Genomic DNA, 17,136 nt, shown 5'->3' with positions numbered 1-17,136 from the left:
CAGTGATGCTGGGAGGGGGGGGTTATGAGGTGGGCTACAGACACCCCAAAAGTCGCTGTTGCCACCCCATAACCCTCCCTGCCCCCCCCTCCAGCACTGCTACCTGCCCTGCCCCCACCCACCCTGAGCACAGCCCTGGTCCCAATCCACTGCCAGGAAGAGCCTGATGCGGTCTCTGGCTCCGTGCTTACAATAGGCAATCCTGCCTTTGCCCTGCACACAAATCTGGGGGGCGCATGCCTCCCTATGCCTCCCCAGCCCCATTCCATCCCTCACTGTGGGGGCCTTGATCTGCCCTCCCTTCCCCACACAGCTGGATGCTGCTCTCTGTAAGCCTCCAGGCTGCACTCTTGGCCACATGCATGTTGTGCCTGTGCACATGCACATGGCTTTTATCTGTGACATTATTAGCCACATCAGCCATTGTCAATTTTCCTTTTATCGGTGCTGATACGATATTAACTGATATAACGTATAGAAATGCACAGATATATATTTATATTGTCCCCCTCACATTTTGAGCAAAAGAAGTAAACAACTTCATTAGCTTTCCCAGACTTTTTATGTTGATCTTGTTTACCACGATTCTTCCTTTCCAGCCCCTAAATTTTCAACATTACATTTTAATTAATATAATTGCAGGACAGATTTTGTCATAACAGCTAGCCATGATGGACATGTAAAATTCTGGAAAAAAGTAGAAGAAGGAATTGAATTTGTTAAACATTTTCGCAGCCATTTAGGTAAGAATTATATTTTATTTCATTTGTTTTGTAAAAAGAAAACTTTTTTTTCTTGGCTATCTATAATCCATTTGTAACATTTAATATTTAAATACTAAATTCATCAGATGTTCTTCACAATGTTCTTTGGTCTTAATCCATGATGCAGGAAAACCAGGGACCTTAATGTATTAAGGAGTTAAATTTTAGTAATTGTCAGATGTCTCATTTACAAGATCCTTCACACCTTGGTCTGTAATATCTGTGCTTTATTATATATTTGTAGAAGTCAAGAACACAGATACTTCATGGTAATAGTGAGATATATTTTAAGGAGATGTCTATCAGATATTTTAAAAATATTAATTAGCACTACTTTAAAAATGTATTTGCTCAAAGTGACTAAAGTGAGAGTCTCAAACATTCACATATTTTAGAATTTAATTCTTTAAAAAATAAAGACTATGCATTGTTTTGGTTTTTTGAATGGGATTAGTGGAGTAAGAAAAATAAGTAGTATGATGTCAGATCACTAGCTGTACTTCTGATAGCCAACTATTTTGAGACAAAATACAGAAATTAGCAGTTCTGTGTTGAACTTGTAAACTGTAATAAACCATTTGAACAAGATTTAAAATACAAATACTGTACCCTATAATTGTTGCTTCCAAACAGCTGAAACTGAAGGGTAAATACAATTTTGAGATGGAGGCATCTGTCTTAATGTATTCACTTTTTGTAACAGGAGTTATTGAGAGTATTGCCAGTAGCTCTGAAGGTGCATTGTTCTGTTCTGTTGGAGATGACAAAGCAATGAAGGTGTTTGATGTAGTGAACTTTGATATGATAAATATGCTGAAACTGGGGTAAGTTGTTTTGTTCTCTAAAACATCCTTAGGGCATTGTAGAATACTTTGGGATACTCTGCAGGGGATAGGGAATTTATTTTAACCATTTGATTATCTGAATTATTTTTTTCCAGCCAGCTCTAATCAGATGAGATTAGAGGAGTTTGGGATTTTTGGTGTGTGTAGAATTGTAATATATGCAGCTTGATTGCTTGCATCCTTCTTAAAGATAGGAGGAGTTTCCATATTTTTCAGTACCAGAAACTGTGACAAACAAATGTTTGTAATATGTCATAAGTAACAAGGTAGGAGAGGGAGATTGACTAAATGATTCTTTGACATCTATCATCCCTGTTTTCTATGGTTTTGCAAGTAATAACAGACACAATGGATTGGTTCACAGCGGAATTAATGGAAAATGAAAGCCAACCTAAACAGGGCAAAAACTATTGTATGTAAGGGCCCCTCCAGACATTCAGGTAAAGGCATGATAAAATCTAATGCGCAATCCACACAATTGTGCCTCCTCTCATGCCACACATGCATGGCAGGAGGTGTGATTGGGATCCAGCATCAGATCCTATCACACCTTATTGCCCGTGTAAGAGGAACCCAGGATTGTGATCTCAGGCTCCCCCTGTACCAACTCCCACTGCGCAGGTGGGAGACTTGTCAGCTGACAAAATTCCAATCCACAGTGGCACCCCACATGCTGCCACAGATTACAGTCCCATCAGCTGATGGGTCTGCCATCCACTGCAGTGCATGGTGCATCCCCCACAGCTGGGAGCCCCATCAGATGACTGGGCTCCCAGCCACAGGGTTATAGATATGCTACACATGCAAATTAAAGCTGGTTCGAAACCAGTTACGAAGTTAGTACAGGAAACCCTCGCTATTCACGGATTTGGCATTTGTGAATGCTGAACCCGCATCTTAAATATACTTTATACATTTACAGGAGCTCCTTGGGAGCTCTGTGCTTGCTGCTTCCGGGTTCCCACCGCTGCTGCCAGAGCCGTTCCCCCACACTCCCCAAGCCGCGGGGGCCATTGTGTTCATTCATACAGACTGTGTTCATAAACACAGTGCCTTATATGCGGATTTCACCATTCGCGGGGGATAATAGAATGTATCCCCTGTGAATGGTGAGGGTTGCCTATACACATTTTCCAGCTCTAACTTTATAGCTGGTTGGATCTTTTTATGGCACAATAATAAAGTTGCGCATGTAGACCGTCTGAATTAATTGTGCATTTAACCTGGTAATTGCATGATGCATGTAACCTGTAGAGAGAGCCTTAGTGGATAGCAAACAGGAGTGTGACCTCTGTACTGCCATGATAGCAGTCTGCTTCTGCTGGTAGAGACATTATATTCCTTAGTGTTGCTGTTCAGGAATTTCTGTAGTTATGCAGCGTTTGGATGAAAATACCATGCAAGAAGCAATTAAATCATTGCAGTTCTGTAATGATAAAAAAAAAAAGCAAAAGCCATGTTTTTAATGAGTACATTAGAAGCAACAGACACATCAAAGAATGCTGTTCAAAAGTATGCAAGAAGAGTCAGTCTCTCCAACATCTCTTTGAGATAAGAAACCTATATGTATTCAGCTTAAACTAATTTTTACATTTTTAATTCTGAATTTTAATAAAACTTGAGTGAGGAATTTTCTAACTGTTCTCTGTGAAGTCAGTGATAAATAAAACTCCCACTGCTTTCAAAGGGAACAGAATTGGGCAAGTGGAAAACACCTTTGAAAATTCCCTTTAACATAATCACATTAAGTATTTTCCTGTTGATCATGTACATTAGCTGAAAGTCACTATTGACTTATTCCATAAGCAAATCCCCTCCTAAATGCTGGTATTACAAATCCTAACTGTTCTGTTGAAACTTAGCTTATCCTGACAGATGTTGTGTATGTTTGGGTTACTAGGACAAAAAGAAAATCCTATTTTGTTTTAGTTATATCATTTGATGAGGTGATTCAGTTTGACCAAGACTAAAACTTTAATCAACAGAGGATGAGCATCTAATAATTCATATTATGTAAATGTTATTTGGTATGCTTTCCATACTGTAGTTGAATATCTTGTTGTGTGTCTGTCAACCCCATGTGCACACCATGAGCAAGAGATGTGTGCATATTGATGCTTGAATGTTTTTCTGGAGAGGCCACAGTTAATCTAGCACAGGGGTTTTCAACCCTTTTTAATAAGTGTACCCCTGGCAGCCCCCTTTTTAGTAAGTGTACCGCCAGGGGAAGAATGGTGGCGGCTATCAGCCAGATGCTGAGCAGCGGGAGGACGGGGGGTGGCGAGCAGCCAAATGCAGAGCGGGAGTGTGGCAAGTGGCGGCAGCACAGCATCTGTGTGGCCCTGATCTTGCCCCACCCTGGCCCTGCTCCTTTGAGGCAGTGGCACGGGGTGGCGGTGCTCCATCCCCGCCCACCCCTGTGTACCCCCTGGGAGTTACCCCAGGAGTATGAGTACCCCTGGTTGACAACCCGTGATCTAGCATCTATATAAATAATTCTGCATAATCTTTATAGTGTTGGTTGTCTTGCACTTACCTACTTTGAAACTTATCTGCCATTGTGCAACCTAGTTGACTAGCTGTGCTTCCAAGTTCATAATTCTATTTTTTTTACTTGCCTAAATAGTATTCTCCTCTGAAAATACTGACATATGACCAGATCATACAAATTAGCAAAATGGAAAATGAGTAATTGTAAATACCAGTCCATTCTGGTACTTGGTAGCATCCCATTCCTAACCTACTTCTTGATATTACTGTATTTTCTGTATGTACCTTTTCCTCCAAAATCAGCTACTCCTAAAATTGGGGTGGTGTTTTAAGTGGTGAACCTCTTTTCTTTGCTTGAAAAAAAGCACACATGGAGATACTGAGCGTGCCATGCAGTTGCCAAGATGACACAGTCCTGTGTTAATCCCCTTACACCCATAGTTTTTGGCTGAGCGCTGTAGCTTGTGCCTGAACCAGCAGGTGAGTTGCTGGTATTATTTTGAGGTTTATGATGTAGAAATAACACTATTTGCAGGAACTCATATATATAACTACTTATAATAAAGAACTAATTTTTCAAAGATTCTCCTTGAAAGGGTCTGGGGCCTAACTTGGTGTGACAGAGTAAGTGCTTGTGAGAATAAACACAGGCTGCCTGCAGACATTAAAAAAAAAATCACCCCAAAACTCCACATGTTCCCGCACAGAGCCCAGCACATGCTTAGAAGATACAGTGCATTAGTTGACCCCAGCTTGCCTGATGTCTATATATTGGGCGCTTTAATGGGGCTTTTTTGGTGCTCTTATCTAATAGCTGATTGACTCAGCTATTAGATAAAAGCGCCAAAAAGCCCCACTGAAGCTCCTGATCCATACAGATGCTGCAGAGCCAGGTCAAAGTAACACGCTGCTGCTTCTGGTAAAGCATGGGTTGTTTGGTTTTTCGCTTTTTGGGTTGTTTTTTTTAACATCTGCAAGCAGCCACAGTGTCCATCCATGGCTGACTGTGTAGCATAGAGTAAGTTGTCCTGGGAACATAGAGGCTGCATCCAGACAAGCAAGCACATGCCTGTTGCGGCATCTCAAAGCAGTTTGAGACACCACAGGAAGCATGCTAGGAACAAAAAAATGTTCCTGCACTGCATATTTGCAACACGGACTCTAAGTTTGATACCAGGAAATCCTGGAGCATGCCCTGAAGCAACTGGAGGCTGGGTCCTCCAGAGAGATGCTCTAGTACCTGGCCCAAGCATCTCTATGTCTGCTGTGCCCCTGCTGCTCCAGCATGCAGCCTCAATGTGCTGGAGCAAATAGAAGCAGGGCAAGGCTGGCAGCAGTGGCCTGGACCCATGCCCTGTCCCCGGTAAGCAGGGACTTTGTGTGGGTGGGGAAACTGGGGGGGGGGGGGTGGATCCCCTGCCCACCCCTACAGAGCACAGCATCCACTGGCCCTGGCAGCAGCAGCCAGCAGTGGGCCCTCAGGGCTTTTGTGGCATGCTGTTGGCAGAGCCCCCTGCAGCATGCTGTGCCACCTGAGACCCAGGGGCTACACATAGTGCACAGAGCCGGCCCAGCCCGCAGACATGCTTTCAGACAGGACTGGGCCAGCTCCTGCTGTCACCTGGGGCTCCCGGCCCCATATGCAGGAGCTGCATGGGTTGAGCCAGCTCCTGCCTCCATGTGCCCCATCACACGTGCCCCACATGCCATCAGGCCAGGCTGGCTGCATGGACGCAGGAGCTGGCCCGGCCCAATGGTGCACAGCTCTTGCATGCAGTGCTAGGAGTGTCAAGTGACATCAGGGGCCAGTCCTGCTTGAAGGTGCATGTCAGTGGGCCAGACCAGCTCCATACACCATATGTAGCCCCTGCATCTCAGGCAGCACAGTGCACCACCAGGGGGCTCTGCCTGCAGCAGGCCATGAGGGTCCTGAGGGCCAGCTGATGCATGCTGTGGGAGCGGAGTAAGGGGGGTGTGGCAGGCCCCCTCACGCCTCTCCCACGAACCCTCCCACAAATCCCACAGCCCCCACATACCCACCTACAAACTCCACACCCATGAACTCCCCATAATCCCACCACCCATGAACCCACCCACATACCCACTCACAAGCCCCACACTCATCCCTACACCCACTCACAAACCTCCTACATACCTCCCCAACAAACCCTACACCCAGCCCCCACAAACTCCACATCCCCCCCCCACATCTCATGCCCTGTGTGCCCAGTCGCCCGATGGGAGGAGACCTGCTGGCAGGAGTTGCGGCTTCTGGGGCAACAGCAACACTGCAGTCCTGTCCTATGCCCACACCAGTGCAGCACTGACCTGCATGGCTCCTGGTCCTGGGAATCATTTTGGGGGTGGGGGCGTTAGGTTGTGAGGAGGAGCAGAGATGGCAGCAGAGGGGGGGAGGGGTATATGTGTGTGTAAGCGAGTGAGAGAGATGGGGGTCAGCAATGGAGGAGTGCTTTGGGTAGGAAAGGCCGCTAGAGCCAGGCTTACAGCCCCACTACTTCCCTAGAGCAGCATGTGCAAGCTTGGAAGGGAAGGGGCTTTCCCAGCCTAGTCCCTAAGCCCCAGATGAGGGCTTCCAGGAACAACATGGGGATTGCTGAGGCCTGGGTACAGGCTCAAGGAGCAGAACAGTAAGGACTGGCACTGCTCAGAGCCACAAAGCAATGTGTGGGACAGCTGCAGCTGGACTCATGCCCTGGTGCTAGGATGGAGCTGCTGCTAGGAGGGAGCTAGTGGCAGGTAGGCAGGGGCTGCAGAACAGGAGTGAGGGACACTGATGGGGCTGTGGGTTGGGATTGAGAGGCAGGGGCAGGGCACTGGCATATCAGTGCTGCTCAGTGCCACAAAGCAGCTGCGGGTTCAGCTGCAGCTCTCCTCATGTCCTGGTGAGCGAAGGGGGCAGGAGCAGCTCTGATTTTTCTATGATAAAAAAGCCAAAAGCAAATGCCAAAGTGTATAGATATTTAGAATCCATTTTATTATGGTGATAGAGGCACTGGTAGGCTTCCAAATTGCTTTAAAATGGTAAATATATCAATAAAATATTTCCCAATTTATCTCCCTATATACAGTGGCATTTCATTTTAATTGTGGAACAATGCAGATTTTGGGTATTTCAATGAGAGAATTTAGGTTTGTTTTATTAGAGATCTTACAGTTTTTAAACTGGGAGCACTAGGATCCCTGCTGGTGAGGCAAGTAGCAGGACCTGGGCAAAGGAGCCTGCCCAGGGCCAGCATCAGGGATCCAGGTGGAGGGCAGACAAGGTAGCTGACTTCCTGGCAATTTGGGGCCAGGACACACTTCAACAGTTCAAAGTGGGCCACTGGAATGAGCACATCTTCAGGGCGATAGCTGCCCAGATGGTAAAGCAGGGGCACTAGAAGACATGACAGCAGTGCCACTGGCAGCTGGCCCAGAGGTGCAGGTGCCTGTGTTGCGGTGCCCATACCACAGCCCAGGTGGCTGTGCAGTCCCCGTCTGGGTCTGGCAGGCACACAGCCATGGGATGCAGGAACCAGGGGCCGAATGCTATTGCAGGGGGCAGCAGGTCACAGCCAGGCAGCAGCCCCCACTCTTGCAGTGGGTAGAGGGTACAGGGGCCACTCTAGGTTAGGGCTGCTTCAGCAGTCCAGCTGGCACAAGGGGCTGACTAGTATCCCCAGATGCCAACTGGCCAGACCTCAGAAGCTCCTGAGAGCAAGCAGCCCTGAACGGCTCACCAGGGCAGCTTTTTTATACTCTAGCTTGAGCCTCTAGCTCGCCCTGGCTGAATATCCAGGCAGAGCTGGGCAGGGTCAGGTTGCCCCAAGGAGCACAATTTGCCCCGCACCAAAGTGCATGTTCAGGTACGTGTGCTAAGGCACCAATCTCCAGCACAAATTTGTGCTGCTGCTGTTTGAGCTGCTGCAAGCGCATGTGCCTGCATGTGTGGATGCGTACAGAGTGTCCAGGAAGTATTGCTCCCAGGAAACCATCTGGATGAGGTAGCTGGCACTAGGAACTTCCTGGTGCTACACTTCCTGGACACTTTATGTTCCCACAAGGACTTACTCTGTGTCATACAGTCGGCGATAACTCTGGAAAAATCTTTTATTTCTACATTCTGCCTTCCAAACACAAGGTGTATGTTTTATCTGGGGGTGCATTGCATACAAAAAATACAGTATATGTTCAATATATTTTATATTTTTCTGCCTCTTAACCAGTTTTAAAAACATGACAAAACCTTGCACCTCATACTGTGATTACTTGGTTTTGTTAATAGCTTCTTCTGCAGATCTTTACTAAAAATATTTTGAAAATCCAAGATAAATGATATCTTACCATTCTTCAGTACCTTTGTCAAAGAATTCTAAATAACACAGCTTCCATGTGGAGAATGTACCAGTCTTTCTGTATTTATCATTCTTTCTTTAATTATTGTATCAATACAATAAACTATGTATCAATTAGTTTATTGACCCTGAAGTAAGGCTCTGTGATCTGTAATTTTCAAGATTTTTGCCAGACTTCCTTCTTAAAGATAGGTATAACACTGGCAGTTCTCCAATTATTTAATTTCTTTTAATTTATAGAGTCCATATATTTATTAACAGCCAACCACTTAATTTTTATATTCCTTCAGAACTCCAGCTGAATGTAATCTGGTTCTCACAGTTTATTGCAGGGACCCATTCTTGTTGCAGTTGAATTTGATGACAAAATTATCATTACCTTCAGCTGTAACAAGAATTTGGCTCAATACCAGTTTTAGGGCAGAAAAAAAATGTAATGTGAGACATTAAATTCAGCCACCACTACATTTTAACATCTGAGGTAGTAGTAGTTGGCAGCCCTTTTTTTTGTTGTCCAGTTACCTCCCCTCACCCACTCTTGTCCTAATCACTTTGAAGAAATATGGAAGAAGAAGTTGGGCTGTTGGGCCACCTACATAGAAGTAAATTGGTTATCAAAAAATGTTTCTCCTTGGTATCGTAATGCTAAATCTTAGTACATCTCATAGTATCAGCTTTAACAAATAATTGTTCTGCTGAAAAATTTGCCCTTGTCATTTGATTTAAAAAAAAAATAAAGAGGTGATTTGCTACGTAGGCTCTGGGCTATCAAATTAGTGATCCTTACCCTCTGTAATATTGAAAATAAGAATGAACAGAAATTGACTAGTCCTTAGAAAATTTGTGTAGCAAATCATTATATGTTTCTGTCTAAGTAAAATAAGTCCTACTCGTTCTATTGTTTTTCTGGTTCTGTTCCAGCTTCTACCCTGGCCAGTGTGAATGGGTATATTGTCCTGGAGATGCCATATCTTCTGTTGCAACTTCTGAGAAGAGCACAGGGAAGATATTCATATATGATGGTCGAGGAAATAACCAGCCACTTCATGTTTTTGATAAACTCCATACATCTCCTCTTACTCAGATACAGTTAAACCCTATCTACAAAGTAGTAGTATCTTCTGACAAGTCTGGAATGATCGAGTACTGGACTGGCACGCCCCGTGAATACAAATTCCCCAAAAATGTGAACTGGGAATATAAAACAGATACAGATTTATATGAATTTGCTAAATGCAAAGCTTACCCATCTAGCATAAGTTTTTCACCTGATGGCAAGAAAATGGCCAGTATTGGTTCTGATAGAAAAGTTAGAATTTTTAGGTTCTTGACTGGGAAACTTATGAGAGTTTTTGATGAATCCCTAAGTGTAAGTTCACTCTTGTTTTTATTTCTGCTTCACTATTTTGATTGAGTACTAGTTTGCTTATCAGTGCAGTTAGCTACTTTATCTTCTGTTTATATGCTATGAGGCTTTATTACTTATTTGACTAACAAAATGGGATTTTCTTCTCTGTTCTCATCCTGTGACCTAACTTCTGTATTCCTTTATTGAATTTTTTCCAATATACTTTAATTTTTGTTTTTGTTTATTTAGGTAGCTTAATCATTTTTGTGAGGGTATATTGTCTCTTTTCTAGAAGTTTTTGAAAAATTGACTGCTTTAATTAAAATCAATAACAAATGTTAAATAAAAGAGTCCCTTCAGCGATCAATAGCGTCACAAAGGGTGGGTGAGTAGGACAGCAGTCTCAGGTGCTGGCTTGGAGGCCACCAGAATATTGACTACCTGGGGGAGTCTGTGCCATGATGGCAGCAGCTCTCAGGTGCCATGTTGTGAGTTGCTGCAGCAGCAGTTGCAGTGGCAGGGAGATAGCACTGCAGCAGCTAATGTCTTTGAGTCTTCTAGGCAGGTAAAACTAACCACTTCCACCCTACTCTGGTACTCAGCACCTTCCATCCCACTCTTGTAGTTTTGCCCAGGATGTAACACTTGCTAGTTATGTCTCTGTTAAAGATTGAATTTTTAGACTGGGAACACACTTTTTTTTGTCCGTGATCTTGAATGCTACAACCCACATGTTTAATTTCCTTTTTGATAGTAATTACCTTTTCATAGATTTCATAGACATTAGGGCTGGAAGGGACCTCGGAAGATCATCGAGTCCAGCCCCCCGCCCAAAGGGCAGGACGTCAGCTGGGGTCATAGGATCCCAGCAAGATAAGCATCCAGTTTCATCTTGAAGGTGTTCAATGAAAGCGCTTGAACAACCTCCGGTGGCAGGCTGTTCCAGACCTTGGGGGCTCGGACAGTAAAGAAATTCTTCCTTATGTCCAGCCTGAAACGATCTTGTAGCAGTTTGTGACCATTCGTCCTCGTCATCCCTTGGGGTGCTCTGGTGAACAAACGTTCCCCTAGATACTGATGGTCACCCCTGATAAACTTGTAGGTGGCCATCAGATCACCCCTGAGCCTGCGCTTTTCCAGGCTAAAGAGCCCCAGGGCTCTCAGCCTGTCATCGTAGGGTCTGCTTTTTGATCTTCATTTAGCTAGAAAAACTATTTGAATAATTCATTGGAAAATTACGGAGACTTGTGTATTGTTGAATAGTTCTACTGAAGTCTGTTTAAGTTAAGCACATGCTTAGATGCTAGACTACATCAGAACCTTGTAGTACATTCAAAACATACAAAAATTATCTTATCTCTGTAGATGTTTACTGAGCTACAGCAGATGAGACAACAGCTGCCAGATATGGAGTTTGGCCGACGTATGGCTGTTGAGCGTGAACTAGAGAAAGTGGATGCTGGAAGGTTAATCAACATAGTTTTTGATGAAACTGGACACTTTGTGCTTTATGGAACGATGCTGGGTATTAAGGTCATAAATGTAGAAACGAACCGGTAAGTCATACTCAGACTATGCATATACATTTACATGTCATGACTATCTAAAAATATAATATTAATGAGATTTTTAACGAGTTGAAAATTTTGTATGATGATGGATTTCTTGGCTGGGGGGAGGGGTCACTGGTTTCAATTAGGCTGTAAACCAGGGGTGGGCAATTATTTTGGGCGGAGGGCCTCTTACTGAGCTTTGGCAAGCCATCGAGGGCCGTGTGACAGGCAGCCAGGGGCAAATTAATATTTTCAAAAAATTTTAGGACCCCCGCAGGCCTGATGGAATGTCCTGGCGGGCCGCATTTTGCCCACCCCTGCTGTAAACTGTTTCTAGGCTAAATGTTGAATTTTGTGTCTTAATACTTGGTGAAATGGAATCATGTGTGTTTAAATAAAATCTTCAAAATAAGGGTATTTATACCATCTGTCCTGTTTTGTTCTTATATGGAATGAATACAAGTAAAATTAAGACTAATGTAAAATTAAGACAATTTTATTTGCATCTTTGTATTGCAAAATAAATAAGAATCAATGACTTTGGGATTTTTTTTGGTTTGAGAAGGGTGAGCAGTAGACTTTCTCTAAGGTTTGAATAGGGAGAGCTTCATAAGTCTTGTAAATAGGCCAGTTAATAGTCATTAATAGGGCTATGCAAAGCTTTGGTCGCTGATTCAATTCGGAGGAGATTCGGCCGCCAAATCTCCGTATCAGAGTTGAATCAGGAAACCCATTAGTCTCTCTGAATCAAATCGGAAGCCTCTAATTCGATTTGGAGAGATTCAACAAGTTGGCCGTAGACACAGCTTTATATGTTTTTTTTCTACATACCTCAAGATACCAGGTGTGACTCATGAATGCTGAGATGGTGGAGCAGATGGAGCATCCCATGGGAATGCAGGGGGGGTCCCCTGCACACTCGATGGTGGACCTGGAAGTGCACAGGGGACCCCCCAAAACCTCCCAGCTCAGTGACTGGTGCCTCCTGGGTCTGGGGGGGCACCTGCAATCCCCCCGCTGCCAAGTGCCAAGCCAAGAGGATGTGGGGAGTGGCCCTGTGTGCTTGGCAGCAGACCCGGAAGTAGACCAGAAGTACTTCCTGTCCACTTCCAGGTCCACCACTGAGAACGTGGGTGGGGGGGCCACGCTCCTGTGGGATGCTCAATCTGCCCTGCCATCTCGGTGTTCAATGAGCCGCGCCTGGTACCTTGAGGTATGTAGAAAAAACAAAGCTGTGTCTATGGCCTAATCGCTGATTCTCCAGAATCGAATCTTCAGATTCGGTCAAATCAAATCGGGACAGTGATCTGATCTGAATCGGCGAATAGAATCACTGTCCCCTGAATCAGGCCAAATCCAAATCAAATGTGACCCGCTTCGCAGACCCCTGGTAATTAGTCTTTTTTTTTCTTTGGACAAGCTAAAATGTAGTGATTGTGTCAAGAGTCTAGTTCTGGACAGAGGGGAGAAACTAAGCATCATGGAAATGGTGTTGATGCTTTTTTAAATATTCTCTATTGTAGATGTGTTCGAATTCTAGGCAAACAGGAAAATATCAGGGTAATGCAGCTGGCTTTGTTTCAAGGAGTAGCAAAGAAACATCGGGCTGCTGTCACCATAGAGATGAAAGCATCAGAAAACCCTGTTCTTCAGAACATCCAGGCAGATCCAACAATAGTCTGCACAGCTTTCAAAAAAAACAGGTTTTACATGGTACATGTGGTTTCTGTTTGAATAACTTCTCTGTTGTTGCACTGATCTGTTTGTCTGTCTGTTTTTAGGGTTTGTTTTAATTTTTTTGGTTTCTTTCTTTTTTTTTTTTAATCTACACCTTTCTAATGCTTTTGTTTTGAATTGTAGTAGTGAAATAGCCTTTCAGAAGGGGTGTTCCTAAATTGAAATAATATTTTAACTTGGAATTGGCTAGGGATGCACCGATAGAGATTTTTGGGGCCAATACTGATGGCCAATTTTTAAGGAGCCATATCGGCTGATACTGATCTGATTCTGATATGCAGCCGGGCAGCTTGAAGACCAGCGTCGGGCTGGTAAGTCTGGGGTGGGGGAGCAAAGGGACATGAGGGGGTACAGATCGAGGCCCCCCCTGCGATGATGGAAGGAGTGGGGGTGGGGTGAGGTGTGGGACAGAGCTGCAAGCAGCTCGTCCATTGGACGTGGGGGGTGGCAGCTCCTGCCACTGAGCTCACCCCAGGAGGGCATGGCAGGGCATGTCCCCCTGGATCTGTGTGTGGGGTGAGGGAGGATTGTTGCTGGGGCTGGGGGCTGCGCCAGGGTCTTCCCAGCAGGGATTTGGGCTGTGCTGTGCTTGGGGCAGGCAGTAGCAGCAGTGCTGGGAGGGTGCTATGAGGAGGCTACAGCCACCCCAGAATTTGCCAGAGCTCGGTGCAGCCCCCAGACTGCAGCAGCAGTCTAGCCCACAGCGACAGTCTGCCCCATCCCATGCGCAGATCTGGGGTCACACCTGAGGTACATGCAGTAGCGGGAGCCACCCTGCAACCTCTGGACGAGCCTTTTGCAGCTCCGTCCTGCACCCCACCCTGGCTGAGCAGCACCTGCCCCTCTCCCTCCTTCACTGCAGGGGCCTCGATCTGCCCCCCATCCCCCTTCCCTTCCCCTACCCTTCTCCCACAACAGATTCACCAGCCAGATGCTGCTCTTCGAGCCGCTGGGCTGTGCTCCTCCTGTGTGCATGCTGTGGCTGTGTGCATGCCCAGGGCATTTATCAGCCACATTATTGGCCACATCAGGCAAAAAAAGCTGATTTCCGATGCTGTCAGTTTTCCCTATATCGGTGCTGATCCAATATGGGACCAATGTATCAGTGCACCTCTAGAATTAGCTCTAGGTAGCATGGGGATCTTTGATTTTCACTAAGTTGCTCAAGGAGTTAAGAAGCTTGGGTGATCTTCATCACATCCGAAATAATTGATTTTTTTTTTTGGAAAATATAACCCTCATATATAGTTAGGGGGTTCTTTCTCTCTTGCTCTGTCTCTCGCTGTCTCTATAAATATAGTTATTGTATCTAGAAAATTCAGTGTAGTATTAGTGCTCATGAACACTTAAACTACAGCCAAATAACAAAGACACAACAGTCTTTTACCCCGAGGAGCTTACAGTAGAGTTTTTAGACAAGAAGAATCAAGTAAACTAAGCAAATGCATTGGGGCTTTGCCTGGACAATGAAGGAATGATGATATAGTGTAAGTTTGACTGCTACTTGCCTAACCAGTGCTTTGCACTTCACTTTGATTGTAGTCCTATAGTACCAAGCATGTGTATTCTGAAGTTCCAGATAGCACTTGACTAGGTCAAGAGGGACATTTTTGCACACCCGCAATGCTCCCAAAGTCATGAGAAGGCTGCCACAGTGGTACAGCTTCGTGCCACCCTCGGCACTCCTCTAGGCCAACCAGGAGGTGTATGGGAGAAGGGAGAGGCAGGTGGCTGGGGGCCATTCTCCCCAGTAGCAATTTTCTTGGGGCTCTCGTAAGGTTTCTTCTGCAGGAAAATGAATACAGCTTTTCTCCCAGCACAAATGTAATACCTACCCATGGCCACAGAAACTATGCAGAATATTTCAGTTATGTAATTCTCAGCTGAGATATTATAATGTATTCATTCTACACAGTATTCTAATGCTTCTCTATTCTTTTACCATTAGTATGCATCTCCCATCCTTTGAGAACTGTTTGGGGGAATGAAGCTCCTGTTTTGAATTAAACATGTTTTTTCTTCTTGAGTTTTGCATTGGCAATAACGGCAGAAAGTGAACTTAATATGTCTGTGTAATGAAACCAGAAGACTGCTAATTTGGCTTGATCCTACCTGCCTGGACATTTGTACTCCATTCCTTTTTCAAAATAGTATTTTTACCATGGGATTTTGGTTGGGTGTAAAGGAATGGCCACTGATTATTTAGATTTGCAAATAACTGTACTGGGAATTGATAGCTATACAAGTGTAAGTGCCTTCTATTACCATTTATTTTACACATACTGAATTGCAGGAGAACAGGATTTTATATGTTCTTTCTGCCTGTGTTCCAAATCTAGTTGAGGATTTAGCAGATCGCTAGTTGATTTTTCAGTTGTGAAATGTCATCTAACATGTAAAAATGGAGGAAAATATACGGATTATTTGTGCTTTATTCTTCAGTTTACTAAACGTGAACCAGAAGATACAAAGAGTGCAGATTCAGACAGAGATGTATTTAATGAAAAACCATCTAAAGAAGAGGTCATGGCAGCCACTCAAGCTGAAGGCCCCAAAAGGGTCTCTGATAGTGCCATTATCCACACAAGCATGGGAGATATTCATATCAAGCTCTTCCCTGTTGAGTATGTATTTGTATCTTTTCTAATTTGCTTTATAGCATCTTTTTGGAGCCTTTCTCTTGTCACTTCCCAGTGGTGAGAAATTGATAACAGTTCAGTCCTTTTTCTTAATGTGCTCCTTTTCCTGCTGTCTTTATTCATAGATTTTCCTATTTACAATTAATAATAAATTTGCTGGGTGTTACTCCTTAATTAGACACTGTTTTGTGCAAGCAGAGTGCAATTTTTTTATGCAATCTAAGGAAAGCAAAAAAACCCCCACAAGGTTGAAAGCAGTAGCAGAAATATCTGGCAACACTTGTTTATAAGCTTGAGAGGCAATATGTTGTGTAATTGTCAAAATATTTGCTGTAAATTCTGTGCCACTGAACACTTGAAAACTTTTCTTTCAAGAACTGCCTAATCTTCCCTTGTTATGAAAGAGGAACTAAGTTCAGTTGTATGTAAAACTTTGTGCCACTTTTTCTACTAGCATTTGAAAATAGTTTTGTGGTCAAGTTGTATAAATTATTGTCAATAACTGCATTTCTACCACCCCCAGTGTCTTCATGGTTTTGTATAGGGTATGCATGTACATATGGCAACCCTAAGGCTAGGGACAGATGTCCAAAAAGCCTGAGCCTGAATTGATTAAATCTTTGCAGGTTTGTCTAACCTGGCTAGGCTGAACCAGGTTGTAAATCTGAAGACATCTCCTCTGGACTGAAGAAATGCCAGCACATGCCTGCAGTGGCTCAGGCTAGAAGCTAGGGGGCAGTAGAGTAGCCCTTCCTCCCCTTGTACACTGTTGAGCTGCGGTGGGCCATGGCCAGGCTAGCAGGATGTTCTGATTAGGTTGTTGTGGTTCTCTCCTTCCCCCCTGACCAGTGAGGGAGCCAGCATGAAGATGATAATAGAGCATTGAGTTACACAGCAGGGAGTTACACAGGGAGTTGTTAGCATTTATCAGCCCATCAAACAAAACAAAAGCCTCTCTCATCAGTTCAAGCTCTTCTTAAACAACTTTTTCCAAGAAAGGAACGGAGGTACATTACCAGCTACCTGTTGATTAGCTCCAAAAAGCCCTAAGACGCTGTACTGTCTACCTTTGTCCTGTCTCCCACAGCACGGACCGTAGCCAGCATGTGGTATGCTAACTAATGCTGAGAAGTGTCTGTGTAAGGTAGAGGGGAATCCCTGTGGGGATGGGGAGAGAGGCCAGGGGCCAGGCAGATGCCACTGTACCTGCAGTCTCTGCTGGAGCTGCGGCCAGGGAGAAGAGGGGAGGGGCCAGCCCTGCTGGGCTGGAGCAGAGAGCAGAGCCCCGCCCAGGTTTGCAAAGCATCTGGGATGGTGGGGGACTCTGCTTTCACTTAAACCAGGAAGGGGTCTGGGACAGACATTGCATAAACCAGTTTGACCCAAATCAGTTAAGTCTGATACT

The 17,136-nt window shown here is 44.6% G+C and overlaps 1 protein-coding gene across 1 annotated transcript in view; it reads left to right on the top strand.

The window, feature by feature from the left end:
- The window catches only part of PPWD1 (peptidylprolyl isomerase domain and WD repeat containing 1), a 28,051-nt gene that overhangs the window by 4,667 nt on the left and 6,248 nt on the right, over positions 1-17,136 (top strand). Inside the window, exons 3-8 of the mRNA XM_006259060.4 lie at positions 643-743; positions 1,468-1,588; positions 9,376-9,823; positions 11,168-11,358; positions 12,879-13,068; positions 15,535-15,716. Of these exons, the coding sequence (XP_006259122.3) occupies positions 643-743; positions 1,468-1,588; positions 9,376-9,823; positions 11,168-11,358; positions 12,879-13,068; positions 15,535-15,716 (1,233 nt within the window). The remainder of the gene's footprint in view (positions 1-642; positions 744-1,467; positions 1,589-9,375; positions 9,824-11,167; positions 11,359-12,878; positions 13,069-15,534; positions 15,717-17,136) is intronic.

Source organism: Alligator mississippiensis, chromosome 3 (genome assembly GCF_030867095.1).
Source record: "Alligator mississippiensis isolate rAllMis1 chromosome 3, rAllMis1, whole genome shotgun sequence".
NCBI classification, from domain to species: Eukaryota; Metazoa; Chordata; order Crocodylia; family Alligatoridae; genus Alligator; species Alligator mississippiensis.
Note: the sequence above shows the minus strand (reverse complement) of the source record. Positions and strands in the feature narration are given on the sequence as shown.